Genomic DNA, 26,716 nt, shown 5'->3' with positions numbered 1-26,716 from the left:
TTAAATTTTTAAATACTAAACGATGAAAATAAAAGATATTGTCAAGCACACGTACATATAATATTAATCTACATTAGAAAAAAAATATATAATTGTATAGAAATAACATGAAGAAAATGATATACTTATTAATATTATTTAAAACCTCATGAGTAAATATAATATAGATTTTTTAAAGTACAAATATATATATATATATATATATACAAAGCATAATTATTAACACAAGCATATGTTTAAATTTTCTTTCTATATTATTATTGTACCAATTATTGTGGCCTTTTCAAATCATTAGTCACTTCGCAATATAGACAAAATCTTATCATGGACCAATGTTTTTGCATCATTGGCGTACAAATAATCCATGTGATTGAAAGTCTTCCAAGGAACTGTATACAATTCCTTGAAATTAGAAATTTTGTTTATCATGATCTTCACATCGGCAAGAGTTGATAGCCAATCGTTTTCACCGTGGAACACATATACTGGTGCGGTCACTTTATCGACAGAATAGTCTGGGGGCTTAGCTGCGAAATACTTTCCAAGATTTGCTATCAACCCGTAGTCGTATGGTCTAAAATGACCTGAATTGACCAACTGCATATAATGAAGTATTTGTTTATACGCAGCACCTGCAGGGAAATGCTGGTAGATCAACGGAAGGTAGGTGGAGTTAATTTGCCCACTATCGAAACCACCAATAAGGAATATCAAATTATTGCAGACAAGAGTTGCCGATGTTGGCGTGTTGCATCCAAAATTAGTCAATGTGGTCGTCAATAGTTGATGTCTTGCAAATACTTCGGTTATACCAAATGGCTCTGTTAGCTGTGAGATTGGAGCGTATAGTCGAACTGGAGGACTTGTGACGCGACTTGACCATGCTACTATCGAAAGTGCGATCATTTTCTTTATTTTATCATTATATTCTGGTCTTTCTGAACCCATGACGAAGAATGATGTAGTGCCTTGCGAATGTCCTATATATGATAATTGTGCCCGGTTTGTTGCGTCTAGGACATAGTCGATCATAGCAGGTAAATCGTATCTACCAATCTCGTCCCAACTGAAATCCCAAAATTCCTTACCTTCTGGGGAAAGAGTTGTATGGCGTCTGCTGTGGACATTACCACGAGCATTACCCAACCATACATCATATCCTTCAGCGGCTAACACAAGAGCAAGAGCTCGTTCCTTCTGTGGAGTGATCCAGTCATCAGAGCTGCACAGTAACCCGTGCATCACGAACACTGGTTCTCCTGAACCTACAATTCTGTACATACGAAGTTTGTACCCGTCATCGGTCACGACATCATGTGTTTCTTCTGTGAAACCGCTTTCCCTAATTATTTGTGATACATTTAGACTGATGTCAATACTGTTCTCTTTATCTTGACATACCACTTGAGAAATCTTTGTAGTGGTTAGGAATAGAAAAGATAAAACGACAAACAAAGTCATTTCCGAATACCCTCAGTAGACTAATTCATCACTATTATAAAAACAATATGTTACTTCTATGCAAACGGGCCGTTTATATATAAAATAAATAATGTATTTTCTGATAAGTCAAAATGTCAATTCGTGTAAAATTAGTTCCACATTATTTTTACATTTCATACGGTAACAAAGTACATCAAGTAGATCCGCAATAATACCTAGTACTATTTGTTATTTTGTGACAATTCACATACCAGTGACCAAGTATATTTGATTTGAGATTTAATTTTTCAACATATGCATGAATTAAAGCTCGACTAGGTTGAACATATGCACGACTATAGCAATTTACTCAGGTACTCACAAATTTCTTTAAAATTTTGTCTCTTCAATGATTTATATATATGAAATAAGATTTTGTTGAAATCTTTATACCTTGTTGTATTCAACGATTGGGAAAAGATTATCCCCGGGGCTGACTCTGTATTAAAATGTTGATTATAGACACCGTTTGTGATCAAAATTTCAAATCAAAACTTGCAAGGTGAATTTAAACAAAAATAAAATGTAGAAAATACTATTTTATTCCATTACAAATCCACATACCTACGCAGAAAAACAATCCTACTTAGAGGTAATAAACAAAGGGTACATTGAAATGAAGGGAATCCGCACCGTAACGGTCGTCATTTGTCGGCATCCACCTTATCCGGGTATTTGTCCTGATAATCCGGACCGAATTGGTTTACAACACACAACCATATTTTGTGCTCCTCGGTTTACACGGGTCGGAAGAAATCGGTTGCCGTGTGGAGAAATATAGGAACTTTATTCCGTAATCTTATCCCGATAGGTAACGTGTAGCCTTCAGATGTTTTTCCGAAAAAAAATGTTTATCGTATCAGTAACAAGAATATACAAACGACGTTGCCGTGGTGTTTAAATTCAAATTAAAGTTATTGATAAGTTTTCGTTTTCAAGGTATTATTTTATTAGCCTATGGTGTCTACTCCGCCATCTATCTCTGTCCATTGAGTAACCTCCCCCAGTTCTTATCCGTTGTGTGTAGATCGTCCAAACATCTTGTTCTGGGGCAGCCACTTTATCGATGTTTCAAAACGCTCGATATATGCTGCCTTGATTAGTTAAAAGAGATAAGAAAATCGCGGCGACCTGCAACCATTCCTTAAGTAAAAGGAAAATGATCAGGAATAAGTAAACTACATTGAAAAAGAAGGGAATATAAATATACTAAAGGTAATATTCTCGTCACACATATAAACTTAATTTGGATCCAAATCAAGCACTATTAATTTGTATGTTTTGATAGGTCTACTACCACTTAAAATTGATAGTGATTAACAAAGAGATTATAAAGTCTTAAACGTATCATGTCGTTTACCAAATTGCTTAACTGGCAGAATAATTATATCGCACGCCTTGTTACACGCAATATGTAGCTTCTGAGACTATTACAGACTTAATTAAAATTTAATGCGAGCTTCAAAACTGACTACGCAGAAACTTAATACAGAAAATTAACTAGATACTAGTTAAAATGAATTCTATATATCGCACATTTAGAATTAAAGAGACCTAATGGAAAAACAAAACTTTTAGGAAAATAGCGAATAAAGATTTCACAGGTGCTAATATTTTTAAGTAAACTGATGACAATTGGATACGGCCTAAAATAATTGCTCTTTGACGATTGAATTTCATAGTTCGCTTATTTATCTACATATTTTTTAGTAAAATATATAAATAATATTTATTGTTAAATTTATATATTTTTTAAAAAAATACGGTAGCAATTTAGGTCTTTGTTTGATTAAATTCATATATTTTTTAAAAGACCTTTTCTTGTTTAGGTCTTTCTTATTCTAAATATCAAAGCGTAACCTCGCTTTATTTATAAATAAGTCTGTATGTTTATGAGATTATCATTATTTAAATGGTATTATTATGTAATAGGTTGTATACCCTACCATATTTAAATAATAAGAAATTATATTTACTATAAAATAATGTTCGAAACTATCTTGAAATATAAATATTTATTAGAAAAAAACCTTCTACAACATAAAATCTAAACAGTGTGTTTACTTAAAGTAGGTATTAAAAAAAGTATGTTTACTTCTATTCAGTCCTTTGGTTTGTAGGAACCTTCATAAAATCACATTATGACTTAAAACTATATAAAAATTACGTAATAATATAAGAAATAACAAAGTTAAACTTTGGTTAATAAGTAACTGAATCTTTTGTACTTAAAGAATAGTACTGTAAAAATTTGCATAATAACTAGGAATTAAATTTTTATTAATGAGATCGCGTAAGTCTTTTCTTTTATGTTCACCTAATTGTAGTCTTTGTGGGAATGCTTTGGTAAGCGTTATTTCTCCTGCGTTTGGCATTTTTTTTCGTTTATTTCTCACATTGACCATTGTAAATTCCTTTTGACTGTATGAAGTTTTATAATAGAATGCAAATGGTTCCATCTCACAAAATTTCAGAACCTTCACGTCGTTCAGTGGAACATTGTTTTTATGTTCATCTTCATTATAATTGTATCCCCAACTTTCTTGTAAAGCTTTCAAGTCGAAAAAAAAATCGTGTGTCAGCTCAATTACAGTGAATGGTTTACCATTTTTACGGGCATTTTTAATTAACGTAACATATTGATACGGTGCGTATATAGGTCCAGATTTTTTATTTCTTTTTATTTCCTTTTCTATAAGGCTGTGGACGTTATCTCCTTCATTTTGAGTGTGCCCTTTTATTAAAAATTTGTGAGTGATAGTATGGATACTAGCTAGATTAGTTACAGCGTAACAGTATAAACTTGTGATATACTTATTTTTATTTTGAGAATAGGTATTGTCCGAGTAAAATGTAATGTTCAGTTTTTTGTATGGGTTTTGCTCATTTAATCTTCGTAGGTAATCTAAAACACATGACCCAATCTCATTAGCGCCTCTTTTTCCTTGAACCTCATCCCAGAAATAACTGAACACATTTCCATACGCCCCTATCTCATTGACTGTTTCTTCTTCGTTTTTGTTTCGCTTTTTAACTGTCTCTGTTTTTTTAAGCAGTTCTACAATGGTGAAATTAAGACAATTAAGTTTGGATTTATAATAGAAGGACGAAATTTCTCCAGTAGGACACTGCATAACTGCTTGTAAATCGTACACCGCGCAAATATTTACCTCATTTATATTCTGACGGTCCACACGTTTTTCTTGTCGGCATAAGTTCTTTTCTGCAAGGTGATCTTCGTATTTCTTTTTAATTTCTATATTACGGTTCGGTGTAGCCAGTTCAAAATCTAAGCACAAGTCACATCTGTCTTTTTTTGGTTGAAAGAAACTAATATTAAATTCTTTGTTAAAAATATCATAATATAGCCAATACTCACAAGAAGATTTTCCTTGAATTTTTCGCATATTATCAAAATCCCTCCAAATGTCCATTATTGTTTTATCACCGCTGATGTACTCCCTGCTAGTATTTGCTCTTAAATAATGCGATTCTATTCTTGGGATTGAATCAATATGTTGTCTTATGCTTTCGATGAGTGTAGGATCTGTGGGTTTTCTTGACGCGTGCTTTCCTCTAATGTCTTTACTAATGAAACCTTGTGGATCTGTTTTCTTTTTTACAGTTCTGATTTGACGATCACAAATATCTAATGTATTTATAAAGAACGTTTTGCAGACACGAATCTTTAAATTATTTACTGTGAAATAGAATGCGTTATTAGGCAATCTTGGTTTATCTGCATTGGTATACTTGTATCTAGGTTTAATTTCCATCATACAAGATCTTATATAGGATCTCTGAAGCTCAATGTTTCCTATTGACCAATATGATTGAAACAATGTAGTCCTATCGGTATCGTTTATGTTTTCAGGACACTTTAGTCTACATTTACAAGGACCTTTAACAGATCGGGCAGGTATTTCCTTTTTAGTAGTACATGAAACATAAGCTTTACCAGAATTCCTCAATGTTTTAGCTACATTTTGCTTCCATTTTGATGGATTTCGCTGACGTTTTCTTGATTTTCTATTTGTTTCTGGATCACAATTAATATCATTACTTTCTTCAAAGGATGAAGGTGAAGAATTAATGCTTGAGCGAGATCTATGCACAGTAAATGTTGGGTCTGAGTCACTTAAATCCACGTCGCTTTCATTCGAGTTTATAGGAGATACACGATAATTATTTTTAGCTCTCCATGTGACTTTCCCGGCAGACGAAGTGGAAGGTCCATTAATGACGGGATTTGACTTATTACTTTTGTCTGAAGAACTTGATGATGAGGTACTCGAACAAGATGAATTACTGGAGCTTGACGATGAAACGCGTGTTCTCTTGGATTGTTCTTTTTCTAATTCACCTGTCGTAATAATCTTCTTGGAAGTTAGTTCAGGCTCTAGTTCTATTCCACATTTATTCAGGACTTTTTTTCCGCTATGCTGAAGGAACGACTTTGGATCATTATATAGAATGGATCTATCAGGAGAATTTTCTATTACCGAAGGACTAGATGACATAATTTTTTCATTTTCAGGCGTACTCTGAAACACAAAAATTAAATCAAAATGCTATTCTAAGGAAACAAACCAAAATCCACGACTAGTCCAGGCATTTACGACTTTTAAATGTTATAACAAATACGTCTTAAATTAAGGGTGAGTTGCACCAGACAAATTTGACGATGACCTTAACCTGCGCACTGCCGTCGTTGGCTTTGTGTTTTTCTGTGCAGGTTTAAGGTACACAACATCAAAGTTGACTGATGTAACCAATTCTAAGATGATGAATAATAGTGATGATTACTTAATCACTATTATTTATCTTCTTACTTCAGGAATATTTTGGTTACTTCACCTGATCTACTTACCTCAGAAATATTTTGGTCCATTAAGTTTATAGTATCCGTCTCAGCCATTTCACAACGATTAGATGGTACAACATTTTCTTTATTGACATTATCCTGAAAATATTTTAAGATTCATAAAAATGCTTACATATAATTTAATAACATCGCAATATTTTCATATAAAAGGTATACCTACACTCAAAATATTATCATAGCGAATAATACATAATATTGAACTAAAATTACTTATTATCTTTACGTAATAGTTATGTATTAAAAGTCATTTCATTTAATCTTACCCGATGTACACCAATTTTTTCTAATATTAAATCTGCCCTCTTCTTCATTTTGTATTTTGAAACCTAAATCATAAAAAAACAATCAATATATTGCATGTTCAATGATACGAGCCGGCGACTTGAATTCGCCAAACAACATACCATATTTATGTTATAACAGACCCATTGCTAAAACAGTCACGGGAATTGCGATATATTTATTACAAGAGAGACGTATCTCTAAATACATTATAATATAAATAACTCTTTATAACACAATACAGACCAAATCGCTATTGGGTCTTCTTTTTGTATAATATGTTCAGTATTAGAGTGACTTAAAGACAAATACGTCAAAGTTAATATGAAAATTTTTGCTATAAAATAGACTCAACAAGCAATAGGTCGTTATTTTAATAAAAAAAGTTTTTCCAACTTACCTAATGTTTAGCACTGCGCCGACGCAATCCAGATTAGGTCTTTACAGAAATAAACTAGCAGCGACCTGCTCGGAGCTCTCGCGGCGCACCACTGCTTACGTCACTTTCAAACCGAACGAACATTGGGCGAAACGGTGGTGTGAAAGAGACCGAAATATATGCGTAGCTCTTCGCACGCAAAAATAAGCCTATGTTTTATTATAGGTCGATAGACATGGTTGTTTTATGTCATTCTATGAGTAAAAGTCGAAAGCCCAAAATTTTGAGTTAGGTCCCTGTAATTCTAAAGGTGCGATATAAAATTTCACAGAAACACTGGCACTTGAGACTAACATATTTAGATTCAACGCCAAAAAGTATAGATACCTTGTTTGTGATTAAATAAATGACACACAAATCAAAACAATTATACAGCCAGTTTCAGTTTTTTTACACTAGTCATATAATTGTTGTGATCTGTCTGTAATTGGAAATCAATAATTCCCTAGGATTTATCTAAATAACCCATAATTTATCATTATACGGATTTAGTAACCTGAAATTGAATAGAGTATTAACTTTAAATGAATCCAAATCTCAACGACATGATTTGCGGACAAATCTGTACCCGCTTCCACCGGTTCGAACCAAATTAAACCAGATAGCACTGGTTCGCGCCGGCTTAATCCAGTTTGTTTTGCTTGTTACAGTCGAAACGATCCGTATTTTTGAACGCATTTGATTGGTGGATGTGTTTGCCGAATTAATTAATTTGCGGTTTCAGTTTCAATATCACACGTAATTTTAATAAGCCATAATTTAAACATTGTGCATTTTAGAAGGTAGCTATTGGTATTTTATCACTAAACAATTGATTTTAAAATTAATTGTTGATTTTGTAGCATACCTTAGGTAGATATGCTTAGTAGACTAAACATTAGGCAGATAAGGAAGCAAGGCGTTAAATAGAGACTAGTGACGTCCAATACTAGACGTATTAGCACTGTAAATGGCAGTCGAAGATATATATGTACCATGATACGTTTTCGAAATTGATCAATACAAAGATCGTTTTTTGTTATTTGAATTTATTAATTCAAACAGATTTCGATTCCTTTCCATTCGAGTTATACATAATGCATTATAATTATCATGAACATTTCAAATTCCCGTCTTGCAATGGAAGTCGTACATCTACTAACGTAGTTGCGATTGAGACTTGAGCTTCAACTTGACTGGATACTTTTAATGAGCGAGAAGTCGCTTGCTAAATATAACTAGTCTTGAATAGAGTTTGTGATTCGAGTAATCGTATACTTCCTTTTAATTATTAATAACAAAAGTTAGTGACAGAATTCCAGAAGTTGTGTACAAAACTCGTGGCTGTTTTTTTTTTTTTTAACTTTATTGCACAAAATTACAAAAAAGTATTTGTACAAAAGGTGGACTTAACGCCATATGGCGTGTTGCGTGGGATAATACAAATTAACGATTTACTTCAACACTGGAGGTTCCGAGTTCTATCCCTGGTCATCATCATCATCATCACCCACTATTACTCGTGACCAACTTAAGTACGATAGTTTTCCTTATAATTTCGTTAAATATAAATACTAATACAGTAACGTTTGAATTTGCGTATTAACGTTTAACGTTAATTATTGAATATTGACGTTTGAAGCCGTTTGGTTGGGTGGCTCCAACATTGGGACTTTAAAGCTTAATAATTTACAAACCGTTCACGTGACAGCCATAGGAAACATGAAAATAGAAAAAATCACTTCACCCTAAAACTTTTGGTTTGGGTGAGGTAACCTAAAATTTGTTTTTTTCAAGATTTTATTTGACCACATGGCCACCCATATACCAAATTCATCATTTCAGAAAAAAAGGTCTAGATAAAAAAAAAACATTAGTTTTTGCTAGGCCATAGCCTCTATATGACGACCTCGGTGGCGAAGTGGTAAAGTGCTTCCCTCTGAACCGAGAGGTCCCGGGTTCGATCCCCGGTCGGGTCATGATGGAAAATGATCTTTTTCTGATTGGCCCGGGTCTTGGATGTTTATCTATATATGTATTTGTTATAAAATATAGTATCGTTGAGTTAGTATCCCGTACACACACAAGTCTCGAACTTACTTTGGGGCTAGCTCAATCTGATTTGTCCTAATATATTTATTTATTTATTATTATTTATAGCCTATAATTATTTATTCTAAACTCAAGTCTCTTAAAGCACATCTATTAAACCAAAGGATTCCATCTCGGTTATATTAACACGAGCATTACCTGGCTAAAGTTAGAAATCAAACCGGAGTGACATGACATGCGCCCGAAGAGCGGTATAAATCAGTAAAGTGCCACTTTCTGTGTTACACCGGCCTTAATTGCCTCCGCCGCATTGAATTCTACTGGGAGGTTCTGCACGCAATTGTTGTTACCATGCTTTAGGTGTTCACAAGGACATTTTTAACCCACAGCGAGAAGAGAGCATTCTATCAAGTTAAAGTTTAATATAAATGAAGTTTATTTTAATTCAAATCAAAAATCAATTTATTTTTATTACTAAATATATATTTTAATTTCATTTTTTTTTTACTTAATGAACGAGTACTTTTATTTGAATAAAAGTTTATTATCTTTGCTTTTGCATTTAATTTAAATTTAATTAACTTAATCAGTATAAACCCAAGTGATAGGATATAGAGAACTTTACAATATACTTCTACCATTTGGTAACCGGACTACTTAAATGTTAAATATGAACTCAGCGTACAAACTGCAATCAAATCGGAGAGTAAAAGCCGAAATACGTCAATTAATTAGCTCGTCGACACATTGGAAATCAAAAATGGCTGATTAACGAGTTTGGCGACTATATTCTAGTAGGATATACGTAAAAGTCTGAAATTCCAATTATAAAAGTCTTATGACTGCTCGAAATACTCACAACCTACAGGAAAATTCTGATAGTATATTTCAAAAACGGATGTCGCTTATAACTCACTTCAGTTTTGAAATTATTTCCAGTAAGGGCAAGAAACGAAGGGTAACAAAGACGTTACTAATCAATAAAAGGTTTGTTTACTATATATGGTTTGTTAAAATAGGCAATATACCTACGTATTACCCATTCGAAATGTCTGGAAAATGTGGTTAAGATGTACGTACAAAATTTAATTACATTAAAACCTTAGTAACTTGCAAATATATATATTGTTACCAGGTCATAAGATCAATTGGCAACAATTACTGAAGCGTAACTAAATTTGCTTGTATTTATGTTTCACGATTTAATCAATTTATGCAAACATGATAGGTCATTTTTCGACACATGTTAACATGTATGAAATCAATCGACTTGATAAGTAATATAGGTAGAGTTTCACGTCGTTATCCTTTACGGGGTTGACAGAGCCGAGTTTCGGGTGGCCACGTTCAGTTGTTTAACGGACTTATTGGTGGAATTGAGATATATAGATTAAAAGCGTTTACTTGATCCTACTCTCTTGAAATAGTGATTGCTAACCCAATGCCTATGACAAAACAAAATAATGTTTTATTTGATTCACTTCAATGCTATGCTTAGAAGAAGCACCTAGCACATTCTACGGTTTCGCACGCAAACATATTTAAATCCAGATCAAGCACTATGGATTTGTATGTTTTGATAGGTGTACTATCACTTAAAAATGATAGTGATTAACAAAGCAATTCTAAAGTTTGACCGCTGTGTCTGTCTGTCTGCGTACGTGCCAGCGTAGCTCATGAACGGGTGAACCGATTTGTATGTAATTTTTTTATGTGATAGCTAATTTTTATGCGGTGGATCTGAGATATGTTTGATCAAAATCGGTTCAACCGTTCAAAAGTTGTAGCGTGTAAATTAATATTGAAAGTCCCCGCAACTTTTTTCATTTGTCAAATAAACTTGTTAGTCCAATATCTAACATGAAATTTGGTCACCGACACGCACTTTAGGAGTGACCATTGAAAATAGCTAAGCCTCGTATAGAAAGTAATGCTTTTCATGTCACGTCGTGTTTACATATGGAACACGATTTTTCTTGTTTTCTTTTTTTTTGTAAATAAATAACAAGTAACGAAGTTTTTTACTATTACTTATGGCTTCATGAAAGCTATCTATGTAAAGTAAATCCCATGATATTTTACAAAGCTGATACCTTTTCAGTATTTTGATTTTTAATTTATTTCTTTTTGATAGCTATTTCGGTCTTAACTGAAAGTAAATAACCAAATATTTTATGCTCCATAACTTTTATACTAACAATCCCATTATTCCCGCAACAAGAAAATTGGCCACTTCCATAAAATGAAACTCCAAAAATAAATCTCTGCCGGCGTTTATTATTTTTAATCTTCATAACTTGAGATAGACGTTGCGTTTCTTTTTACGTAAAGGATACCATTTTTCACGCTTAACTAATCTAGTTAATGACCGTGTTACCGAGGGCCAATCTTGAAAATTAGCAAAGTTTTAACTTTGGAATGGAAACACGAGATAACGGTTTTAAGAATTTTGAAAGAGCTTGGTGGAGCGGTTGTGCCCAAAAATGTATGAGTCAAGATTCACCAAACTTATTAAACCGATGTTGTGGCTATATTAGCAGGCGCCAAACCCACCACTGGGTCCGATTGCTGGCTCATGGGTTATTCTCAATTTCTGTATTTTCATTATTTTTTTATTTATCACCTGTTGTTTTTGTTGTTTAATTGATGTGAAAAAAAGGAATTTCTGAGATAAAAAATATTTTCCAAAAATAAATTATTGGAACTTCCAAGCTGCTACTACTACATGGGTCCTACTTTTATTATAATATTTTTATGATGCTTGTATTGCAAATGTTCAATAATGACGAAGCGTGTGGCAGATATTTTTCTGTGTTCTTATTGACGATTAGCGTGCTGAGGATTTTTTATTGTTTTTTTTTTGTAATTAAATATAAGTTACTCTTAAAAAAGCTAAACATAGTAATTACATAATGCAATATCCAAAGCACACTGCTCATAAGATTAGTGATGACATCTCTAAGAATAAACAAAATAAAAATAACAGTTCCAATGTTAATCATAAGTTCAGTACTTTAAATTTAAAAATATTCCGATCACATTTTCCACAACTCGAAACTCCGTACTTAAAAATTTAAAAGCATTGTAAATAGCCGGCTAAATGCTAAGGATGTGAACTGTAAGTAGAAAAAAGAAAATCACAACTAAAACGAAACAGGACTACTATAAAAGTGTTCGAGTTGGTAGGGATAATGAAAAAAGTTGCTCAAATGATCACCCGCCTTCCGCCCAACTAGGGCGCGTATTACGAAATACTATTCCAGTTTGAATTTTGTTTAAATTACTTGTGCTGTGCTGATGTAGCTTTTATTGTCAAAAGAGAAAATTATATTTCGCAATACACACTTAACTCTATATATATAATCTAACATATATAATCTAACTGAAATGATTCGTTCGCGATACGCGCCTTGCGTATCGGGAATTAATCAGTTCAGTTAGATATTTTCAATTAGTTGAGGGGCAAATCAGATAGAATATTGATTTTATTAAGAAGGAGGATTAATCACGAAAATTCATAGATTTATCGTATTCTGTAATTGATTTATCTTGTGTTATTTCTTAGTTAGTTTATTCGTAAATGACAATTTCAAATACATGGTTGTTTTAAATAATATGGATAAGTCATGTTTGTGTTAAAATTAGTTCAGCTATGAGTTGAAAACGGAAAAGAGAAAACTTAAGCACATGAAATAATGCGTATTGCTCTGACAACCAAAGTCTAAAATAATAACAGGTCAGATTAACATGAACTATAATAATTTAACTTCAAAACTAAAAGTTATCTAATATTAATTGAGAGATCCATTAGATACTACTCAGTATTCTAAGGGAAATTGCAATTAGGGTTCCAAAAAGATACGAAAAATGTTTAAATTCAACCACAGCACTTTGCAAATACGCAACTCAACGTCCCTATTCCCGATTCTTTACAACTTTGAGAGATAATTACTTCCTAGATGTAAAACTGCGTCTTTATATCTTGCTGCTTTTTCCACTCCTTAATAAGCCCGAACTCGCAACTACTAGTGGCCATTAGGAAAATGTTCTGTTGTTTTAAAGGTTATGATCTCTGTTTTTAGTTTTCAGTATTATTTTTTTATGTATTGCTTAACGTTATTCCACCGCTGCGAAAAGAAGTAGACATAAAAGTACGTTTACTGTTGAGGACCGTAGATAAACTATCATAAAATATGCACAGGGTATGGAGATAAAACATCACTTGTTTATTTCTATTATAATAAATACATTAAATCATTACAACAATTGTACCATCTCAGAAATAACAACCAACTGTCATGACAACATTTTTCTCTTTTTAGTTGTCATGTTCTAGAGATTAAAACTTTTTACTCTAATATTTACTCGTATTATTGTAAGTATTTTGCGCACGACTTTTTACGCACTTAAAAAGCCTGATTTTTCATTTCATTTTTCCTGCTAGTCTTATAAATTTAGGAGTGCAGTCCGATTAGAAAAAAAATATCATAATTCACTATTTAAGCCATGAATTTTGTGATAACGGTAGCCACGGAAGGTTTTATATTGATTTTTCATAAATTTTCTTATCATTTATTTTATAAAAATCATTATAAGGTTAGGTTATATCAATTTTTTTTTATTACTAGTGGTTCTTACTGAGAGGACTGCGTAATCTACCATAGTTATTAAACATGTAAATATGAGCAGCCATTCGTCAGAAACGAAAGGAGCGTATCAGGCGATCCTTACCTAGGGTTGCCCACATTAAAAATCGTTATTAAAAATAAATAATTATTTTGTTTATTTTACCTACGTATTAATTAATAATTATAAGCAAATTTTAAATAAATATATACTTATAAAAGTATATTTGAATTTATAAGTATATATTTTTTATAGGCTTTGCTCCCATCAATTTCCCACAGTGGATAACCAAGACATAAATCATAGCTCATTTGATTTAATCCATGTAATTTTGCATATAAATAAAAATACGGGTTAAGACATATTCTTCTCCGTATTAAACAATTTGTAAAAAACAATGATGTTTTGAATAGACAAAGCTTGAAGTGTAGTGTGTTCTGGCATAATAGGGACCAACACTGTTTGAATGAGTTTCTTTCGGTATTTCTTCTCAGCAGTGGTCGTTCCGAAGTGCTAGTAGTTTGTAGCTTTGGTAAACATCATTTAATTTAGAATATGACGTGAAAAAGTGCCTGTGAAGGCCTAATTTCTGAATAAATGATTTGATTTTGATTTTAGTTGACTTTAGCACTGACAATTTTAATTATGATTTTTCTGCTACACAATTATTACAATATTATATTAATTATAACAATAGGTGGATGTAAAATGTATATTATATTATTTTAACATGTTTGGCAACCCTACCCTCAGCCGCGACCCCCATTAGTTAGGCGTAATTTGATTCTAATCGGAACACGTATTTTGCATATTTGTACACGTGTTATTATAGTATCGTCTCGAGGCAATGTTATCATAAAGACTTTGGATATACAAAGATTTTGAATGTATCTCATCCATTAAATACCCAATCATATCTAACGGTAGTTCGAACTCAAAATTATAGCCTTCTTACTAATATTATAAATGCGAAAGTTTGTGAGGATGCGTGAATGTATGTTTGTTATTCACGCAAAATCTACTAGATGGATTGTCATGAATTTTGGCACAAGGGTAGAATATAACCTGGAATAATATATAGGGTACTTCTTATGCCGACGTTCCCACGGAGCGAAGCTGTAGGCGGCCGGGGCGCAGTTGGTAGTTTACAATATAGATATTTTTTTTTTGTGTGAGACGTGTTTGTGTGTCTCGATATGTAGAATAAGTATTTCACGTCCGTCGACGGATCAACGTAGAACCTATCTAAAACCTCAATCATCAACTTAACCTAAAACAACGGAGCAAGTAGCAATGGGGCCGGGTTCATACCTATCTCATTCATCTTTCAGTGGTGCATTGTGTAATATGATTTTGGAATCTAGGATGTTAGTATTTGGCTGTAGTTTTTGGAGGAAGGAGAACTGATACCCATTGACATGAAACTTCGTCAATAAGGATTTTTTTATTACTTGATTATTACAGACTTTAACAGCTACATTTATTGAATGAACAAAACAAAAAAAAAGGTCAGAATAAAAGCATTTATTCAGAAATTAGAACTCCACAGGGACTACAATGTCAATCTAAAAACTACTAGCATACAAAAAAATATGGTGATGGTTTTTTTACAATAGATATAAAAAACATCACCTAACTATAGGTTTATAAAAACGCGTATGCAACAAAAAAACCTATAAAAACCAAAAAGCAACGCTGAAAATTAAACTCTAAATCCTACCACGACAATTATTTCCAAAAATTATATCTCTTTGATAAAAAAAAAGCAATCTACCGGAACTCGTCCGGTCGACCGGGCAGAAAATACACGACAGCTATTCAGGTCGGGCTTCGGCTGATTGTTTTGTCCGTATTATTTTAGTTTTCGAGGCAATCACTCTTTACAAGCTTTTTTTTATTTTTAACTTCCAATGTATGTATGTTCGGGTGGAATCTTGTAACTCAATTTGGAAGCAGGAATCTGCAACCGATTGAGCTGAATTTTTGTACACACGTTTAATTTGGATGACGCAATGCATTATTATGATAAGCATGATCGGATGGTTCATCCAGGAACGGCTCCCGACTAGGGAACTCCTTAACGGTTTACTGCACGGACATGATTTCTTTGTCACGTATTTCTTTTTTCATTTACAAACATACAATAAACATGACTTGAAATATGTCGAAGTTTATTGAATATTCCAAAATGTTTTAACTGAAATAAATAGCAATGTGCCCATCGCCGGATGAGCGTCCGGCAAATCGGGCAGAAAATCGGCGACAGTTATTGGACGGGCTCAGAATAAGCCGATTGCACACGGGCGGAGGCCTCGCGTACTGGCGAGTAAGACCGAGCCTTTAGCTTGATCTGGCCTTATTGAGCTTGGCAGCTCGAATTACGACGACGTTGATGATGGTTCCACGGTATGTTCCGGTAAATACCGGAACAATCATATATAGCCCCCGAATATTGGATATATTCGGAGGCAGAATAGAAAAATTGATTGATTTGATTAAGAAAAGAAATCATTATTTATTTATCGTAGAAGATGGTTCATTCCTGGATGGCTAGTGTAGTAACAATTGATTGATTTGTCGTTAAATTAACTAATAAATTGTAGAAAAAAAAAAACATTATTTAGCTATTTATTTATCTTAGAAGAATGCTCATTCTAAAATGGCCAGTATAGTAAAAAAAAAAAATAAAAAAATCCATATATTCCAACGAGGAATTACAAACAAAAAATATTATATATGTATATCCGTCGAATAACTTCCTCTTACTCCGGGACTGGTCGAAAACAAAGGGCAATTCCGAATCTCCGAAACACGAAAATGAGACAAAACGATAGAAATCATTGCGGAGGTTCTCCGGCGGGCAAATGGGAGAATCCACATCCGGCGGATGGAGGCTTCGGCGGAAGTTTACTTAGCACCGCGAAACCGTCGGCGACCCGCGTCAGTGCCCGCTAATGCCGCGTTCACACCAGGCGAGTTATATCATAATATCATGTTTAAGTTGCCTAAAGGCTGACACGATTTGAAGATCGTCTTCGACAGCCATATTAGAATAAATATTAGTGATCTTTGCTAAAATTAAAAAAATATATTTTGCAATTAATAATTTAGTGTTTAATTAATAATAATCATTTAGACGAATAACATAAACACTTGGAAACTATTATTGTGACCAGATTTTGAAATATTTCACACATTGGGAATTTTTGTTTTGTTTTTCATTTTAAAAAAATTATATATAATTCATTAATAGCAATTTAAACCTCCCCAGTTGATATATTTTCTACATACTATATAGACCCGAACCTATATAGAATGTAGAAGATATAATTACCAAGAATAGATGAGACCGGTAGAGTAGAAAATGTGTTTTAAATGTTAATAAATTCATCGATATTAAATAAAAATAAATATATTAGGACAAATCACACAGATTGAGCTAGCCACAAAGTAAGTTCGAGACTTGTGTTATGGGATACTAACTCAATGATACTATACTTTATAATAAATATATATAAAGATAAACATTCAAGACCCGGGTCAATCAGAAAAAGATTATTTTCCATCATGACCCGACCGGGGATCGAACCAGGGACCTCTCGGTTCAGTGGCAAGAACTTTACCACTGCTCCACCGAGGTCGTCAAATTAATTAATTTACTACTGAAATATTATACCATGCAAATTTAACAGCCAATCCACTTCTTCGAATCTAAGCTAAAAAAAAATTACGATGAATGTATGTACTTGCCACGTGTGGACCGGGCATTAGCACACAAACGTTCGTTCGCGTGCCTCTGCTTAGTTACTGTTAAGTGAAACACACAAAAGAAGCGATAAGGCTTTGCATTAGGGTATCCTTTCTTATGACCTACATAATTATACTGAATGCCCTTTACTGAGAGAAATGCCGGCGCCGCGTATAGGAAATGAGGGAACAATATGTGTTGTGTAAACATTACATAATTTTTGTTAGTATCCTAACGTTAAAATGTAGATTGTCATTTATTTTATGCATAACGAAGATGTGGTCAATAGGGAGTATTACTGAACATTTATCCCGCCAGAGTGCAGCACTGTATGTTAGGTACACAAAAGCTTTGCCGCCTTTTGCTATATCGATTAAAACGTTTATTTTAGAGTACTTTATTAATCCTTTCATTATGTAAGCATTCGTTTTTGAAAATATACAACAATGTAGCATATTCGGGTGCCGAAATATTGAGAAATATCGTTTTCCATAAGATAAAAAAACTTCGAAAACTATGGGATACGCCTTACGCTGTAAAATTTTCGAGCCAGTAAACGGTCGAAAAGAAGCTCGCAACACACACATACGTGAAGGCTTATTAAAATATGGACTTCATACAGGCAAAATCTTCAGTAAAAATCAAGTTTATATCAGTTTATGACCACAGTTGATCAAATAGTGTAATTATTTTCAGGATAATCCACTAAATCCTTCCTTTTTCCTTTAAACTCGCACCACGATTGCGTAGAAGGTATTTTTGGTCATAAATCTACAGCAATATTGAAAATTGGCACTTTATGTCTCCATTGGCAATCAAATGTTTGTGTACCTTAGTTTTACCAGTAGCGCCATCTGCGGCGAGCTTTGCGTAATATGCCCTATTGATGGTATTTATTATATAACTAGCTGCGACCCGGAGCTTCGCTCCCGTAGGAATTTTCGTATATAAGGCTTTAGGAATAAATTGACAAAATAACATTGCGTAAAAATATCTGTATGTGCTAGTGATTATATATTTTTGTACACTATAACTAACACTTTGAATAGCATGTCTTCTCGTCTAGTCAACTGAGTCCTGCTCATTTCCACTGTAATTGATTTCTCTACCTACTAACGTCCAAAAATAACACTATAAGTACCCGGCTCAAATGTGCCCATAATGCTTGCGACGTTTACTTGTTGAACAGCTACAGACAACCGTCGAACCAGGTACCATCAGAAGCGGTAGTTGGACCCATGGCTCCTGTCTCACCAATTTAGTGCTTCACCTCCGAACACAGACTTATGTCTTGTTAGATGATGGTTTTAGCATTAAGCCCGCATACTGTACTTTTACAAATAGTATTTTTGAAAATAAGAATGAGATGAAAAAATTCTGAAATCGAGCGGGAATTGAACACGCGCCCCTGTCTATCCGGGTCAGTGCTATCACCACTGAGCTATCGAGACAATGCATTATTATTTTCAAAAATTAGTTAAAAAGCACGTGTGGCATGTACAACAAATCCATTTTACAAATTGAATTTTTGTGCAATGAAGCTTCAATAAACAGATAAACACCATGTCAAAATCAAAAATCAAAATCAAATCATTTATTCAGAAATTAGGCCTTCACAGGCACTTTATCATGTCATATTCTAAATTAAATGATGTTTACCAAAGCTACAAACTACTAGCATTTCGGAACGACCACTGCTGAGAAGAAATGTCGAAAGAAACTCATTCAAACAGTGTTGGTCCCTATCATGCCAGAAGGGCTTACCATTTTTTAAATATAAATTTATGTATAATTTTTTATCAGTAATATAACATGTAAGTATACAATAAAGTACATGGTCAAAAGGTATACTGAAACATATTATGATTGTGATCAAGTGCTGATGAAAGGAAAATATATATACTTACATATATATATATATTATATATACGTTTCGTTTCGTTATGGAAACGGCTGGCACATTATATACATATATATATATATATATATATATATATATATATATATATATATATATATATATATATATATATATATATATATATATATATATATATATATATATATATATATATATATATATATATATATAATGTGCCAGCCGTTTCCATAACGAAATGCTTAAGCATAGTAATAGGAAAATCTTGCGACTTTTGCTAAATATTACTATTCACCCCGACTCACTATAAGGCATCTGTCATAAATACTGGAGGTATTTATAGGTACGATTGTATCTCAGCCATCATAATTTCTTCCGTCATAAGGTACGGTTGCGCTCGTTACTTACACGATGTCCTAGTTGAACGGCAGAACGCTGACGTGTGTTTTTTAATTACTTACGGCAACAACTTACGCCACAAGTTAATGCAAACACAGCAACCGAGCTTCGCTCACAAACAATGATTCGGATGATTTATAAATTCATTTATTCATTTTTATAGTTCAAGATGGATTATTTACTAAACTAACCTGAATATTACGTAGATTGCATTAATTTTAATCAGTTTTTGCAAAAATCTGTCCCAATTGAATAATACATCAAAAATGCTAGAGACCAAAACCAATTACATACAAAAATTACATACCTTACAAAATTACTCATTAAATATATAAATCAGGTGAATGCCATGGTGTCACGCAGCTCTGCCGCATTGGTCGCTCACTTAGGACGCCAGGTTAGGAGAAAAGCAGTAAAAATGAAGGACATAGGGGTGCATAAAATAATACTCTCAATGAAAGGAACGCGGATAAATCGAAGGAGCGATGAATTTTTATGTATCTTTTATGATATTCTGGAGTTCAGGTCCTCTCTTTGTGAGATATAAACGCCAGTCTGATATACGGTATTGGGATTCTAGAATAATCTACACGGGGTAAATTGGCCGTTACTTTTCAAAATTTTCCTTGTACTGAAGTAATTTATTGAATGTTAATACTTTTTGTAGTGACATTGAAATAGCCAGAAAGTAAGCTGAAAAATATAATTTTCCATTATGACCTGACCGGGTATTGAACATTACTCAGAGCCATGAAATAAAATATAATCTAATAGAATATAGGTTTTTTCATAATGACTTCTTGCAACAAAATTTTGTGGTCTTTCAAACCCTGGATTACAAAAGCTAGATCAGTTTATAAATTAACTAAATAGAAGTGATTGGTTCTAAGATTATTTACGGACGTCTGTACTTCCGTGAATGTCATATTAGTACAAGGCGATTATAGGACAAGAGCAGCTACGACAGCTAATACAGGTGGCCAGTCGTAAAATTATAGTCGAATCTTGAAAATTCATCTTTTGAGCCCTTTTTTTTACGTGAACCCAATCATCGAGATATCACACCATACGAGAATTAGATAGAAAGAGAAAGAAAGATACTTAATTTGCTTAAAAACGCTTTATATGAAACACTAATCAGGTAGATATAGTCATTGAAATTCACCCGCCAGTCTCAGTTTGAGTCACTTTTAATTAACCCAAGTGTGTCCCCTGAGTGGCGAATTGGTTCCGTACCTAAACTTTTTCCATTCCAAACTGTAAGAACGTGTTTCACGCTAATTTTCTTTTGATTGTCGGCTTCCTTTGAGCACCGCTGCAAACTTCTCTGATTGGTTCGTCCGCTTTGCAGATAAAACCAGTTTCATCCGGTTATAACTTGAATTAAAATTGTATCACTTAAGTTTGGAAAGGGTAAATATTTCATGAGCGAAGTTGCTTTGTTGTTCATTTAACTTGGCCCGTTTGAGGCTTCACTGACTTTGGTTATTTAAATTTTTATATCACTCAAAATCATGGCACAGCACTAGTAGAATATTTGTACCTTAATACTATATGGAAAAATGTCTAAATGACAGTGAAAACTGTATCGCAATCCAATGCGTCAGTACTTAGTTTAAAATATCTAAACATACACTTACATTCGGACAAGCAGATCCGGAATAAGGATGCTTTTGTTTTTGTATTGGATTTACATATTTCTTATAAGCCGGGTTTGGATGAAATGTAATTTTTTATACATATTTTATCTTCTTTTCTTTTCTTGTGTAATGGCTTTATCGCTCGCCAAAATGGTGGTTATACCAACAAGGTTGAGAATGAAATTATCAATTTTAGTGTTTTTGATACGATTAAGTTGTCACAATATTTTTCAGAATTAACAAACAAGAAAAAATAAAGTAAATGTAAAGCAAATAAAAATAAATAAAATAAAATAAAAATGCAATAGGGAGTATTACTGCACATTTATCCCGCCAGAGTGCAGTACTGTATGTTAGGTATACAAAAGCTTTGCCGCCTTTTGCTATGTCGATTAAAACATGTATTTTAGAGTACTTTATTAATCCTTTCATTATGTAAGCATTCGTTTGTGAATATATACAACAATGTAGCATATTCGGGTGCCGATATATTGAGAAAAATCGTTTTCCATAAGAAAAAGAAACTTCGAAAACTACGTTACGCCTCAGCCTGTAAAATTTTCGAGCCAGTAAACGGTCAAAAAGAAGCTCGAAACACTTCACACGTGAAGACTTATTAAAAATGGACTTCATACAGGTAAGATCTTCAATCAAAATCAAGTTTATACCAGGTTATGACCACAGTTGACCAAATAATGCAGAACATAACCTAAAAAGTGTTATTATTTTCAGGATAATCCACTAAATTCTTCCCATTTCCTTTAAACTTGCACCACGATTGTGTAGAAGGTATTTTTGGTCGTAAATCTGCCACAATATTGAGAATTGGCGCTTTTTGCCTCTGCGCTGAGATTTGCGTAATATAGGTAGCTCTAATCTTCATAATCGTATTCCTCATAGCTGAGGGTCGTGGTCATTACGTGGAATAAAATACACACAACAACTTTCTTGGCATTATTAATGGAGTGGTTTGCCATTGCCTTCTGCATTTCACACACAAGTTAATAAGAATCAACCAGTGTGCAGGTTTCCTCACGATGTTTTCCTTCACTGGAAGTAAGTGGTGGTCGATGAAAATATTTGTATACAAACTCATATGGCACGAGTAGGATTCGAACCTGGGACCTTTTGATCCACAGGCGGGCGGCTTAGCCATTACACCACCACCGCTTCATCGGTAGCTCTAATACCGTTGTAAAATATGAAGAAATAACTAACGGCTCGAGAACAGGGCTCGAACAAGCTTGGAATGGTGCAACTTCTCCCATAAACTTCAGTTGGATCATTAAAAGCCAATACTGGTTAATCACTAGTTGGATTTTCTTCTATTATGGTTATTTGCTTGGGATTGTTTTAGTTTTTACAGTTTTGAACACAGATATACTTGTAACTAGATGTCTACAATCCTCAGGTATTTAATAGATATTTCAGCGCATTTGTGAAACTAAAATGTATTATATAGTGAAAAAAAAAACTTATTACAATAGCTGAGTAAAGGTAGTCCTTAATTCTTATTGGCAAATCATCCTGCCATTTTATTTTGGGGCGGTCTCTTTCACCACCAGTCATTCTACGGCTATTTTAGCCAAAGATTCCACAGAAAATATAGAAATATGTGTATCGTTCCACGTTTTCATCCTTCAGAGGGAAACAGAGCCTGAATAATCGACAGACGTGGTGTGAAATAACCTGGTACCACTCCGCGCTGACTCGAGTGGAGTGATTGAGGTACAATTGCAGAAATTAATCGACGTTTAATACACGCGAGCTCTATTACCCCTTCAACGCAGCCGAAGAATTAAAAACACAGTTCTGTTCACAGCACTGCAATATCAGGACTAATTTTGGTGAATAATACTTAAACACATGAGACACAAAAAGATGTTTGGTTCTACTCGCACTAAAAGTGGAAAGAATTACTATTAGGATAACTTTAACTAGGAATTAAAAGACATATCTCCCGAAAAATACTCCTTCTCTGTTGTGTTTTATAGTTGTTTGTCAATACTAGACTCAATCCTCTCCGATAATAAAGGTTCGTCCCAAAACTAACATCATCGTAATATTTTTTTTAACCAATAATATTCCGCAACTGAGTAAAAAATGTCTTATTTATAAATAAATAAATATATTAGGATAAATCACACAGATTGAGTTAACCCCAAAGTAACCCCAAAGTAAAGTAAGTTCGAGACTTATGTTATGGGATACTAACTCAATGATACTATATTTTATAACAAATATATATATAGATAAACATCCAAGACCCGGGTCAATCAGAAAAAGATAATTTTCCATCATGACCCGACCGGGGATCGAACCCGGGACCTCTCGGTTCAGTTGAAAGAACTTTACCACTGCGCCACGAAGTCGAGGTTATCACTTTATATTTATTAATAGCAATTTTTAATACGCGAAAAATACAAATGAAAATATTTCAAATTGCGAGCATTGCCCGGCCATGGTACGCGAGTATTAAATCTACTCGAGGCCGATAACCCTTTCAAAAATACGGAAAAAGTAAAAAAGCCGGCTCAAAGTGTAAAAAGCGCCTCTGGGCGTCATTATACCGGTAATTTCGCGTAAACCGCTTAACACAGAGCTTCTCAAACTTCTGACATAATATACACAACAACTTATTTATGTCGCGAAAGTGCACATTTTTATGCGGTCCTGACAGAGTAAAATAAATGTTGTTGTTATGTGTAACAATGATTTGACAACTTAAGCCGAAGACTTAAGTTAGTTACTTAAGAAGAACTTAAGTGTAGAAGAAGAAGAAGAAACGTTCTATGCCTGCGAGAGCTACATGGGAAATGTCATAATTAAGAGGGAGAAAGAACAGCTCATAAGATTCATTGCTTATCCTTGTTTAATGACATATTCAATGCATTATCTAATTCATCATCATTCAATTCGATGTTGATGGCAATTCATGGAATAGTTAACGCTTTTTATAATAGATTTCTGAAAGAGATTTCTTTAGAAATAAGCAGTACCTACTACTATTCTAGTTTTTACTTTTCTTATATAATCTGTCCGTGTACATAAATTGGTAAATAAATAAATAAATAGATGGCGCTAACGTGCAAAAACGTATAGCAGCTATTTTCGTAATAAAAAATATTCGGTCGTCAACGCCACGCTCCACATTGGATTTCTCGATTCCGATTGTTGGGAACCACTCGCTGAGCCCATCCATCAGGCCGTACAGGGAATATTTTTACGCAATATTTACTACGATGTGTCGACTTATTATAACGTAACACCTAATTTTGTCGATCGATTCTAGTGATGGGAAAATTGTTGGAATGTTTTATAGGGTAACGTATTTACGACTTAACAGGTTAAGTTTGCCTGTTGTTAGTAATTTTATAGATTACTCTATTCAGTGACTGAAAACCGGTCAAGTGCGAGCGGAACTTTGAAGTTCGATTTTTAATTACTTGCTGCATATTTACGGTTTCTGGATGTACCTCAGTTTCTCTGTGGAAAGTCTCATTTTTTTTTAAGAAGTCTCTTAAAAAAGTCCTTTTCAAAAAGTTTGATAAAATAAAGTCTTGCTTTCAATTAGAAATATGCAATAATTAAACGTAGAATGGTAGATATTGCTTTATTGCTCAAAAAATTACGTAAAACTATATCTACTGCCGACTTCCAAAGCGCAGGTGAAGAAGATGCGGTGCAACAAACTTCACCGCAGCCAGATTCATACAAAATATATTTGATATATTTTTTGCATAATTCTCTTCACTAGTGTGACAATAATATCCGTGAAAACATGGGATATTTCCACATAATTACATTTTGGTACAGCGTTACATCGATATTTCGACTCTTTGTTGCATCGCTTATTGTGTCCGGGTTATTACGTCCAATGTATTGTGGCCAGTTACATAATAGTTTATTCAAATATTATCGTTCGATTATTAAAATTAAACAACTTCAATTCAAGATTAAAATTTCGAATTTGGTAATTTATTATTTTGTTCGGGGTTTGTTTTGTTGTTTTTATTTTAATTGAATATAATTGTTTATATACTATATAATTGCAGGACATTTTTTCTATTTTTTGTTAGCAAATTTCGTTTGCCAGTAGTTTTAGTTGCAAACTACTAGCCACTGAAAGTTAAACAATGAACATATCAATTTTCCAATTACACGCTCTAAAATAACTTACAATCTTTTTTAAACTTTACTCATTAAAATGTGATATTATTTTTAAAATGGCTGCGTTTAAAGAGAATAAACACATAATAAAATATAAAGCTCCGTCTGTTCGAAAGGAACGCCCGGAAGTTCCCCTCCAGGCAAACTTCCTGCCAGCACCCGGAAACGGATGTAGTCAGCTATGAGGAAAAACTTGTCTTGACTTTGGCTATCGGCTAAAGAAGTATGGATGATTTTTTTATAGTACAGCAAATGAGAGTAAAATCGCTAGCTGGTTGCTTTTATGTCGATTCTTTCTAGTGGAATTTTGCCGGAAACCACGCAGAAATCACCCAATAAAATTTTAACTCATACTGACATAGTTTATAAGCACTGTGACAGTTAACATGAATTTTCGTTAATTAGTTCGAAGGTTCCGTAAAATAACCGTAAAAAAGCTCGAAAGCTCCGCTATGTATGTATATTATTCACAGATATAAAAACATTATATTATTAATATTATTGAAATAAAAAAAAAAAAAAACAAAGTTACATAACCGATTCGAAAAAAAAATCTGATATTTCAAACTTTTATCCGTCATCAACGGTTGCCACGGAATCGTTTGTGAGTTATGAAAAGGAAAACGGCGCGAAAATGTGAATTGAACAAAAAAAGACAATTTGTCAATGTCAACGTGTCAAATTAGTAGTGGGACTCATGGCGCTAGTACTGATCGGCACAATCATTCATCATGAAATAATCGTTCATTCGTTCGTTCATTATTGAATGCTGCGAATGCAACTGCAAGATTTTTTAGGTGACGTTTATTGATTTGTTGACGTGTTTCCACTGTTTGTTATGAGAAGTTTGCGCTTTCGTGTGATTTCTGCTCATCAAATTGATGATGAAAACTCGGCGTATTAAAAGGAATTAAGAAAATGAATTTCCCATTAACCTAAAATCCAGTACAAAACCACAAATAAATAACGAATTTCACTAAATACTACATACTGATTTGTAATGTTATTTTTAAATAGGGATATTAAATAATGCAATATTTAATTTCATTCGAAATTTGATAATTTCAAATTCATAAGTACATTAATATAATTATGATTATTATTTTTTTATGTAGCTCTCAGGTCCCACTGCTGG

At 33.4% G+C, this 26,716-nt stretch overlaps 1 protein-coding gene and 1 long non-coding RNA gene across 2 annotated transcripts; both read right to left on the bottom strand.

The window, feature by feature from the left end:
- Positions 1-26: 26 nt before the first annotated feature.
- On the bottom strand, positions 27-1,502 carry LOC128677269 (lipase 3-like). The gene has a single exon (XM_053757982.2). It carries the CDS (start codon positions 1,459-1,461, stop codon positions 292-294), a length of 1,170 nt encoding a protein of 389 aa, XP_053613957.1. The 5' UTR covers positions 1,462-1,502; the 3' UTR covers positions 27-291.
- A 4,385-nt stretch (positions 1,503-5,887) lies between these two features.
- Positions 5,888-7,179, bottom strand: LOC128677311 (uncharacterized). Its single transcript, XR_010370137.1, has 4 exons — positions 7,050-7,179; positions 6,631-6,693; positions 6,353-6,445; positions 5,888-6,026 (listed from the first exon to the last, which is right to left on the bottom strand). It is a non-coding gene; the product is annotated as an uncharacterized LOC128677311 (long non-coding RNA).
- Between the last annotated feature and the right edge of the window lie 19,537 nt (positions 7,180-26,716).

Source organism: Plodia interpunctella, chromosome 17 (assembly GCF_027563975.2).
Source record: "Plodia interpunctella isolate USDA-ARS_2022_Savannah chromosome 17, ilPloInte3.2, whole genome shotgun sequence".
In the NCBI taxonomy this organism is placed as follows: Eukaryota; Metazoa; Arthropoda; class Insecta; order Lepidoptera; family Pyralidae; genus Plodia; species Plodia interpunctella.
The sequence above is the reverse complement of the archived record's forward strand: the minus strand, read 5'-3'. Positions and strand labels throughout refer to the sequence as shown.